The sequence below is a fragment of the Anopheles ziemanni genome, chromosome 2 (genome assembly GCF_943734765.1).
Source record: "Anopheles ziemanni chromosome 2, idAnoZiCoDA_A2_x.2, whole genome shotgun sequence".
Taxonomy (NCBI): Eukaryota; Metazoa; Arthropoda; class Insecta; order Diptera; family Culicidae; genus Anopheles; species Anopheles ziemanni.
The window spans coordinates 52,341,072-52,351,276 of record NC_080705.1 but is presented as its reverse complement, the minus strand read 5'-3'; the positions used below and the strand labels follow the sequence as shown (position 1 = coordinate 52,351,276).

General features: G+C 42.9%; 1 protein-coding gene across 1 annotated transcript; it reads right to left on the bottom strand.

Moving 5' to 3' along the window:
* Window positions 1–752: 752 nt before the first annotated feature.
* LOC131293836 (chitotriosidase-1-like) lies at window positions 753–2,976 on the bottom strand. The gene is made up of 7 exons (XM_058321889.1): window positions 2,922–2,976; window positions 2,173–2,328; window positions 1,969–2,066; window positions 1,700–1,807; window positions 1,503–1,621; window positions 1,285–1,396; window positions 753–1,187 (listed from the first exon to the last, which is right to left on the bottom strand). The coding sequence occupies exons 1-7, from the start codon at window positions 2,974–2,976 to the stop codon at window positions 753–755; spliced, it is 1,083 nt and encodes a 360-aa protein (XP_058177872.1).
* Window positions 2,977–10,205: the final 7,229 nt, after the last annotated feature.

Here is a 10,205-nt window from a genome sequence, read left to right as displayed (position 1 = left end):
AACATGAATAATAATAATGTATGTAGTTACACTTCCAGCCAGAATTTCTGTATAATTAATCGTATCCTTTTTCTTTTCAGATTCCTGAAGGGCATTGAAAACAATATGTAAGTTTTAAATTGTCCACTACTTTTTACTTTTGGCTACATTTTCTCTCTATCCAACACTACAAAAATACATAAAAACACTTGTAAATAACAACCACACACAAATTACTTTTTCTCTTGTAAATATATGTGCCTTCGCACAGACCTTTGTAAATATATTGTAAATAAATCCCCTCTGCCCTTTTTCATAACAATAGATGTTTAAGAAAGTTTGATCAATTTTTGGTGAATACAGTTTCAGACAAATATTATCGGTATGCGTCCTTTATTTGTTGTGTATTACCGTTAAAGTACATTCAACCCGTTGGTGATGGTAACGGGTTTGGCGTAGAAAGATTTTCCCCAAATAGCTGTGCATATCAAAGGATTCATTATCGAAACATCAAACAGGATTTTCGGCCGAAGAAAGCGTATAAACTGGAATAACATGCAGCACCGGGTAGAGCCACTTAAGCTGTCAGTGGAGCTGTTATGGATGGAAAGATAGCTGGAATCAATTTTCATTAGCGTTATTTGTAAGGTTCCGATGGTTTTCGCCTGTCCTTTCCCGTCCCACGAGAGACGCCGAATGGTTTCCGAGTTGCCAGCGAACCTCTGTCGGTGTTTACCTTTATTGCCAAATATTACCCAACTGTTACGCCAGTGTTACGCGCCGTTGAAATACTGGTACGCCAGCTCCGCCACCCGGTACGCCCCCTTGGAGCACGCGTTGGTAGCGTCGTCCAGGTCGAGCGTGTAGATGCCCACTCCGGCCAGCCCATTATCCAGGACATAGGTATATTTCTGGACCAACGTGTCCTCCGTCTCGATGCTGACCCAGTTCTTGCCGCTGAAGAAGTACGCGGTGGCCGCATTCGCATCGGTTGCCGGGGTGTAGGACGCGAGCGTGCAGAATTCGTAGAGGGCGAGCAGTCCGGCCCGCTTCGTATTTGGTCCGGCCGCACCGGGACCGATGGCGCTAGCTCCGACGCCATTCTGGGCTTCGCTTGTCAGCACATACGTCTGACCGTACGCGGCCACCACAAGATTTATCTTGTTGCGTCGAGCGCCCGCCGTTAGCCAAGACGTAAGCGTTGAGTTCTGCAATTTCGCGAAAACCCGAAGGGGGGGAGAATGGTTTGAAATGCATCACTGATTGGCACTTGGCAAGCGGAAGTACACCGACGGAAAAACTCACCACGCTGACGGCCGAGGTGGCAGAACCGGCCGAAAAGAGTGGAGCAAGATTGGCGGTCCTGGTGAACGAGCCGGTGAAGTTGTAGGCGTGAAAGTTTATCATGTCGGCGTACCTAAGAATCAGTGAATCGTTAATCCGGTTAAACAAGTAGGCTTCGATACGCCAGTTCTCAGTCATCCTCCAGTTTGGCGGTCGGGGAAAAGTTCCAACCCACTTACAGGCTTAGGGAGGTGATATCGTACGCATCGATCAGCTGGGCCGAAACGGACACGGACAGCTGCTTGTTCATCATGTACAGCCGGGCCCGGAGTCGGTTGATGAATCTCGCCAGCGCTCCCTAAACGTTGCAGAAGGATAATAACAAATCAAACCCCAAACACGACGTCCAAGGCTTCAGTCGCAAATATCCCCCTACCTTATCGAAGTCATTGGTTCGTCGGTCGATTTCTACGCCATCGAAGTTGTACTGCTCCAGGAAGATGGCGACGCTGTTCACCAGCCTCTCACAGCGTCCAGCGATGGCCTACGCAAAAGCGGAACAAACATCGGAAAAAGTTTTCGTCAGATTTATGCCCCACCAGGGTCGAGTTCAGGTTCCCTTCCCTTTCCTCCTCCACGCTTTCCGAACCCTTCCGGAAGGTGAAAGTGGTGCTACCGTTTTATATCACTTTCGCTATACATTACGTTCGTCAAACTTTTACTGCCGTCGCGCTCCGAGCCGAGCTGCACGAACAGTTTGATGTTGGCGTTCTTGCGCAGGGCCTGGAAATCGGCAAACCCAGCTGTGGGAGGGGGCGAGAGGATAAGGACATGGGGAATTAGTAAGGCCCTAAGCAGCCCGGTCCTCCAGGGACGCTCTGGACTTCATTACGATCCACTGTGCGTTACATGATGTATCGTAGCTGCTGAGGACGCGCACATCCCCAAGACTCGTCACACCGATGCCGTCGTAGATGTAATGGGTGCAGTGTGTTGTGCTGAAATTGCTCGGATACGTCGGAGTGCTATAGCTGGCCGCACGGCTGTCGTAGTAGCACACGATGTCTGTAAAGGAGGGAACGAGACAATGCTTGTAGAGAAGCGAACAGACTTGGAGCCTTGACTTTAGGCAAGGCGTTGAGTTGCTGTCATAAATTTATGCTGATCGGCTGCTGACGTCTCTCCCTGCTATATGCAGCTTTTCCCGAACACTGCTCGGATTGACTATTATCCCTTCGCTTCGTGGAATCCCTCCTTACGGTCTTTAAATATTAAAGTGTCTCATTATGTTTCACCTCCCAGGAGGTGTTTGTATTGTTGTCAGAAGTGGAGCATACACCCTACACATTACAAAGAGAGCCCAAGGGAAACTAAGAAGGAGGGATTATCGCGGAAGATAAAGGATGTATCTATTTTTACTGGAAGCACAATACGCCAAGATTGCTAATTATTTACTAATCGTGCGTAGTCCCTGATCCTACCCTCAATCTGACACCGATATTTAGGGTTAACCCGAACACGCAACAGGCGAAAAAGGACCCATATTAAACGTGTCGTTAATGTTCCATTTTCAACGTCACGTGAGGGTGTTGGTGGTGGTTTTTTGACACACAAACACGCAGGACAAGATCGCGCGTCACTCAAAACTCTCTACTCACTCTGTGCCACGACTGACGTGATGCATATCAAAACTACTGCCAAAACCGCTTTCATGATTATTTTTCCCGATGTTTCGTACAGCAACTGCCGGCTGGTGTACGCGTGTGTGTATGTCTGTTTCCTGCGAGTTGCTTTAATTAACTGCCGTCTATCATGCGGTTGCGATCGACCGAAACGATCAAACTCTGTGGCAGCTCCACATTCGTTCTCTTTCTGCCCTTCTCCTTCTCCCAGCCTCCCTTCGTCCGACGAAGCGACAAACTTTTCGTCTTTATTGACACAGTTTGTCCGCAGCATCGTTTCGTTTGGTGTCATGGTTGAAGGTGTTGTATTTTTCGGCACATTACGGTACAATTTAGAGGTTCCTTTCGTCACCGGCGATGGCGTGCCAGTTGCAGCGGCCGCGATCCTAAGTTTTTACGTCACCGTCATGTGTCTTTACGGGCACGAAAACAACTTTCAAACGCACTCGGCTACAGCAGGAGCCGTTGCGACCCGTGAACTCAACGGTTCTGGCAAACGTAACACCCCGCCTGACCGCCCTGTGACACGGGAGTTCACCTCCGCCCCCATCGCCGGTTGGGTGAAATGTTGCTGTTTCCTGGGAAAATTTACATCAGGAATTCGCTCCCTGCTTGCTTCGGGTAAAAGCAGCATCAAAATGAGCTTTTGCCCGAGCGGCCAAACGATGGACCGGAAGCGAAGGTGCACGCAGTAGGGACGGGGAAAATTTCGTTTGGGAAATGACGCGAACAGAGAGCGGGATTTTTATAACACTTTTTTATCTGTTCAGCTTGTTTTTCTTTCAACTTTGGGCGTGATACTTTTTCATGGGAAACTTTTTTGTAAAAATGAGAAAGGGCGGGAGGGAAAAGTTGCATACATTTTATATAACGGTAAGGTTTTGCTCCATCGGGTAGCTTCCTATATCGTCTTTCGTTTCACTGCGCTAGAAGATGGCGGATGTGGGAAGGTTTCAGTGGAGCGACGAAGAAATTTGACCAATTCCAAAAATAGTTCACCATATTGTTCTGATTGAAAAGTACAATAAAATGTGGATCAATAAAAGTGCCTTTGGTTTCTATGGGCTGTTTGTTTTATTTTTATTCGAATCAAACGTTCGACGGATGAACTAGAAATTCATAAACAACCTATCTGATAACCAGTGCGACAATATTTGTCCGTACACGAAATCGTACAGGATGTTTAATATTCATCTAGAGTTTTCGGTCAACAGGCAATAAAAGAGCCCGCTCGCCGTTTAATGGTGCGACTGGAAAGTCGCGTGAAAAATGGTTTTATAATGCAAAGCAAGACAACCACGCTCCGGGTCGGGTCTCGTTGATTTGACAACACACTTCGCGGAAGTATTTTCAGTTTCCTAAGCAAACAATGTTCCAGAAGGAAGCACGCTGTTAAAACGGTGCACAAACAACTGCCCCTCCGTGGCCGAGGACGTCAAAGAATAGGCCCAACGGAGCTTGTTGGTATATTTGACCCAATCCGTGCCCGGGAAACGGGCACCAAACGTGACCTACGGCATCAAAAAGAGAAAAATATTGATGTGGCAGTGGGATCTATCAGAAACAGCCAAGCAACTCTTTTACCAAAGTTCATTGCACCTATTAATTTTCGAAACACGTCTGTTGATGAAATTGATACCAATCAGATCGTTGATTGCATTTACAAAAAAGGATTTGTTATAGAAATACTATATCAAAAATTTACATCATTCAATTTGAAATACATTAGTTTTGCTAGCCAATTTCCTAGGATGAATATTTTCTCTTGCAAATAACGAAAACGAAAAAAGCGCCATGCAGTTCAAGTGCGTTTACTTCGAACCCTATTTGTGCTTCACGAAGCAATCTTATCCGAGGACAACAAATTGAGTGGATATTGCCATGCCTCCCGTTTATTTTCTCCATTGGTTTTCTTTTTTTTTTTGAAAAAAAAACAAAAAGCAAAATTGGAATCCTTATAAATCACCCATCGCTAAACCCGATAATGTACGGTAAAGTAATTCAACCGCTTTGTGCCTTCGCACAGCTTCCACCAACATCGTTAGATTAAAGTATTAATGCGCATTTATCATCCATTATTTGGGTAGAAGCATTTGCTTTCGACATCCGGCAGCGGAAAGCAGTTTGTAAGGCACTTGCGATGCCGACTGCTTGAGAGCAGTTTGTAAGGCACTTGGGATGCAATGTGAACCATGTTTTTTGCTTATGTTTGTGTATGTACAACAACGAAGTGTTTTGCGCCACGAACGTGCTTCCATTTCCGGCGCCTCGAAACAATCCGCACAATGGTAACTGCCGATCTTTGCCATTCTTGGAAGGGAAACAAACAAATTTCGTATCGGCAGCAAACGTACAATGAGTAGCGATTTTTTTTAAATTTTCGACGGACTTTTTAATGCTTCAACTACACGTAAACGCAAGATTTCGCGTTAAAACACATTTGCAAAATGCTATTGATTGATATGTTCGTAAACTGTTTTGTTTGTAACAAAAAATGATGAGCTTTTGATAGAGGCTTGTTCGTTGGAAAAATAATCAAAGAAGGAACATAATACGATATAACATTATGAGCTTTGGAAAGGACGTTTTCATAAAACTATCATGAATAATACCACAAGCTCGGTAGCACGCGAAATAAATTGATTCCTTTCAATTCCGCGCCATACGCCGCATTCAATGTCGGCCCAGAGTTACAGAGTCGCCTTCCACAAGCTCGTTGGAAGGAAGCAACAAACCTATACAAGGCATACGCTTTCATTGCAACAACCGTACATCCGAAACATCAACGTCGGAAAAATCCCCTCAGCTGGACCGTATTCATTACGGAGACTTCTCTTAGGCCCCGGGGCTCTTAGTGTAGGGTTGGTTACCAATGCTCCTGCCAAAAAGTTCGTAATTGGGTGGTGAAAGTTTTATCGTTTCTTTAGCGCAAATTCACCGAAAGCGGAACGTGTTTAGTAATGTCAAACTGCTTCTGCGGCCGCAAGCATTGAAGACAGGAAGGACCTATGTGGTTGGTGATTAGGGTCAAAGTTCCAGGAAGAACGCAGATTGATCGGACCTGCGAAATTATCACTATCCGCTGCGGTTGATGTTTTCTCCGCCTGAGCAAGACGATAAAACATCGGACAACACTTCAACATCAGTGAAGCGACGAGCAAAACAAGGGCGTGCTCGAAATATTAAACATAACTAAGTACGTGTATAATGTGTTCGATGTAGTGTTCTATTTAAAAAAATCGATCTGATACATGTTACTTGTTCCCTTTCTTTGATGTAGTTGAACCTCCTCAATGATTACTTTACAATTCTTTCCCCATCAACTCTATATGGCCCCAAACAGTACATGTTTATTCATTTATCATACATGTTAGACCAGTTCCTGGACCTAATGTGTGCCCGTAGCCCTCCCTAAAAACTCGCTCATTTATCCATTACCCGTAAAGCACCCATGTACAGCATGTTAATCGTGTTTTCTAAGGCAATGTTTCACCGAACGACTAAGACTCTTTTTCTCTCAGTTCTACGAAGATACGTAATTTTGCTTGATCCTTGATAACACAAAAAAACTGTTAATAATGTTTATGTTTCCCAAAGCTTCGGTATTACGTAGAATTCAAAACATGGATCCTCATTCCTTCCGGCGACCGATGTTCGACGTGTAGTGATGGTGTTTCGATGGTCTCAATGTGCCTCTCACGGGCAGACTTTTCCGTTCATTAATCCCTTCGAAATCGTTCTACTTCACCAAACTCTCTTCCAGGGCGACTCCTTCATATACGGTGATTAAATCATTCAGTTCGGTCAGGTACGTACACCCGCAAGCAAACCGTTTGTTTTCCAACGAAACAATCCTGGTTTCGCGCAAACATCGTTTTAAAGGTTTTACTGGAAGTAGTCGTATTTCAATGGTATTTATGTAAAAAACGTTTGCCGAACTTAAAACTATTTTTAATATCGGGTTTTTCTTATAAACATATGTTCAAAATTTAGTATCTTCTTCTTCTTGGCGTAACGACCTCTTGGCCATGCCCGCCCGTAAAGGGCTTACGAGACTTGTTTCCCTATTGCACGTGGATAGTCAGTCCTCTCGTACAGGGGAGGGTCCGGTCTCGGTTGGGATTCGAACCCACGCCGTCAAGGTGGTGAGCCTTGGCGCTTATGGGCCGATTTTCTAACCGGCGCTACCGCTCGGCTGTCGCGGACCGCGTATCAAGCAGTATAGTGATGTCTTTTTCGAAACGCGTTAACCCAGCCTTTATTTTAATTGATGAGATGCTCATTGCTTCGCTTCATTAAGGAATTGGAGACGCTTTTTTTGTTCGTTGAAATTTGCTTCTCCTAAAAGAAACATTCCCCGTAGGCTGTGTTGCTCTGTGCTGACACTTAAATTAATCAAATCGTGGAACATTAAAAAAAAAAGAAGTTTCAAAGCTACTTAGTGTTTGTGTGCATGGACGAGAGCAAATATCACCAATTTCAAAATGTAATCTCGGTAAATTAGAACCGAGAAATTTTTGCTAAGCTAAACCGAAAGTTTCCGGCCTCGATGGTAGCCGGCCGCAACGTAGATATGGGTGTAGGTGTGTGTTTGTGTGCTGGAAACTCTTTCGCCTAAAGGCTGCGGATGGACCGACGGAGAAGCTACCGAAACTTCCGAGGGAAGTAATTGGACTTTTCGTTTACTTTTGCCAACATACTCACCAACCGATACGCGAGTCACGCTTTGTCGATGCCAAGGGACGGTCCTGTGGTTCTGCGGCAAGCAATCGCAGCAGATACAGTATTTACTGTGGCGCTGTGGTTGATTCTGAATAATTTACACTGTTCCATTTGTGACACCAACATTTGTGCCCTTCCGCCGAAAGCTTCTGGTGCGTTAATTGCGTTCCCTAGGAGAAGGGCTTATTTGCAGCTATTAAATCACTTTCCAAAGTTTCGTCTTCAGACAAATCAACTTCCAACATAAACATTAAAACTACTTCCAAACCACATCTTAACCCAGTGGTGGGTAAATAGCCCCTCATGGCTAGCCAAATAGTTACGAGAAAATGTTCAAGTTTTTTCTGCATTTGGACAGTCGATGAAAACTAACTTACTAATGAAGCTGCATCCTATCAATGATTTTTGAAAAATCCTCATATAAAACGAAATTGACCGATTTAAGTGTTTTTTTTTTACCCCTTTTCCCGTACAATATGGTTAGGACTATCGATTTGGTAGCTGGTTTCTTTTTCCTGGTGCGGGAAATGCGATCAAATATGGGAATCATTTTCTCTGTATTAGTCACCCGCTGCAGTGTAATTGAAGAGAAAATAATCAAATTCTCAGGAATACCTCACTCGAGAATCACTAATTGGATATCCGTGGGGATTAATCGTACGTATCTGAAGCCATTTTACGGATCACCGCGACGCTCAAATGGCGTGTGAACTTGCTAGCAACTCGGTAATCATGTATTGTGCGGACTTCACGTGCGAACCTGAGAGATGGTGAAACATTTTCATTTAACGCTGGGAATTTAGTTCGTTTCAATTATAATAATAATTGCTATTTTGCATGTACAGCTTGCTCAGATAATGATTTAAAAAATACTTTCATTCATTTTTTATTAATGATGAGTGATGTAAGAGTTTTATTAACTGCCAACTTTATATCGGTAAGTTTCTCTTACATATGGTTCATAATTTATGATTGGGTTTTCTGTCTGCTTATCATTTTAATTTAATTTAATTTAGAATGAAACTAAATCAAATGAGAGCGTGCTTAGTACTTTCCGACTAATATAGGTGCTTTGGGATGGCCGACAATCTAATGGGATGGCATTGTATGTTTGTGGCACAACATGCCCATGAGTAATGTTGGACCAATTCAATCTATAACCATTAATAATGGAGTTCGAAAATGTTCGTAATGAGGTTTATTGGTATTATTGGAATCAACTGTTATGATAGAAAAAAAAAATAGACTTACAGTAGATCGTAAATTTGTATAATGCTGAATAATAAATAACTAAACAAATAAACATCACATTAACATTGCTAACGCAGTTGTCTCAGATATATTTAAAATAATGTAATGTTACGCTATTATCAAATTTCATGTATAGATCAGCTATGCTGTTGACAAAAGCAGGAACACTCAAATAATTTCCAGCTCGCGTAAATACCTATTTGACATTATGGAAATCAAGTATGAATATAGTGAAGAGTGCACAACAATTGGGAAAAATTGAATGATGAGAAATCGGATTATGTTAAACAAGATTTAGTTTCAATGTGGGCTTAATCTTTACGATTAACATGATTCGCAGGTAACATTTAAATTGATTTATTCGATGTTATAGGACCAAACAAGTTGGGGCTATTCTTAAAAGGAAAACCAGGATTTTACGTTCGTACGCAAATTGATGGCAAATTGATGGTAAATTGAATCAAATTCTTAATCTCTTTGAAGCTATTTGTAACACATCTTGCGCAGCATTCCGAATGCAGGAATATTTGGCGGAATAGTCTCATTTTATCTCGTTTCATCAGTCCACTGTTGAATGTTGAGATAATCCTAGCATCAAAGAAAGCTTTCTTGAACCGGAAGAATAAACTCGTCTATCACCCTCGTTTATGCTTTTGCAGACGTCATGGTCGTGCTGGTTTTTCTCTCTATTGCAGCTGAGAACTACTTAACGATCAAATCGGCCATAAAACTTCCGGATGCTGTTCGGAGAACCCTGTCGAATATACGATAGTAGTGTAAATGACTGACTCACTGGAAGTGATTGGTTTCTCGTTGGTCGTTTTTTATTTCATATAAAATGTGCAAAATTGTATCATGCTTGCGACGCACATGAACTAAGATACAAGATTTATGAATGAAATACTATCTTATTGATGAATTTAGAACGTTCTTTTTATTTATAATACGTACGAAACGTGAGACATTTTTAATTTCTTCTGCACGTGTTGCAGCAGCATTTTGAAACATTTCACAAACCGCCTTACAGGCGAAATTGAAAAATTGCGTTTTCATTAGTTTGATTGTGTGCGTGAAATCTACGTACGGTTAGTGACCTACACATGCAACGGGCGGCTACGGTTGGTCTATCGAACCGGTCAAATGACCTCTGTTTCGAAGGGTTTTATTTGAGCAGATGTCATTGAAACGGTCAAACCGGTTCAGTTACCGTTTCACTTACCGGTAATAACCAAATTGGCAGCACTGCTTTTATTTAGTTGACTGACAAAAATGGCGTCCTAGAAAAAA

Coding starts and splice junctions, on each gene's coding strand:
- LOC131293836 (XM_058321889.1), bottom strand. CDS start 2,976: ATGAAAGCGGTTTTGGCAGTAGTTTTGATATGCATCACGTCAGTCGTG. Junction 2,067..2,172: donor CAGCAGCTACGATACATCAT/GTAACGCACAGT, acceptor CCCCTCCCACAG/CTGGGTTTGCCGATTTCCAG. Junction 1,622..1,699: donor GAACCAATGACTTCGATAAG/GTAGGGGGATAT, acceptor TGCAACGTTTAG/GGAGCGCTGGCGAGATTCAT.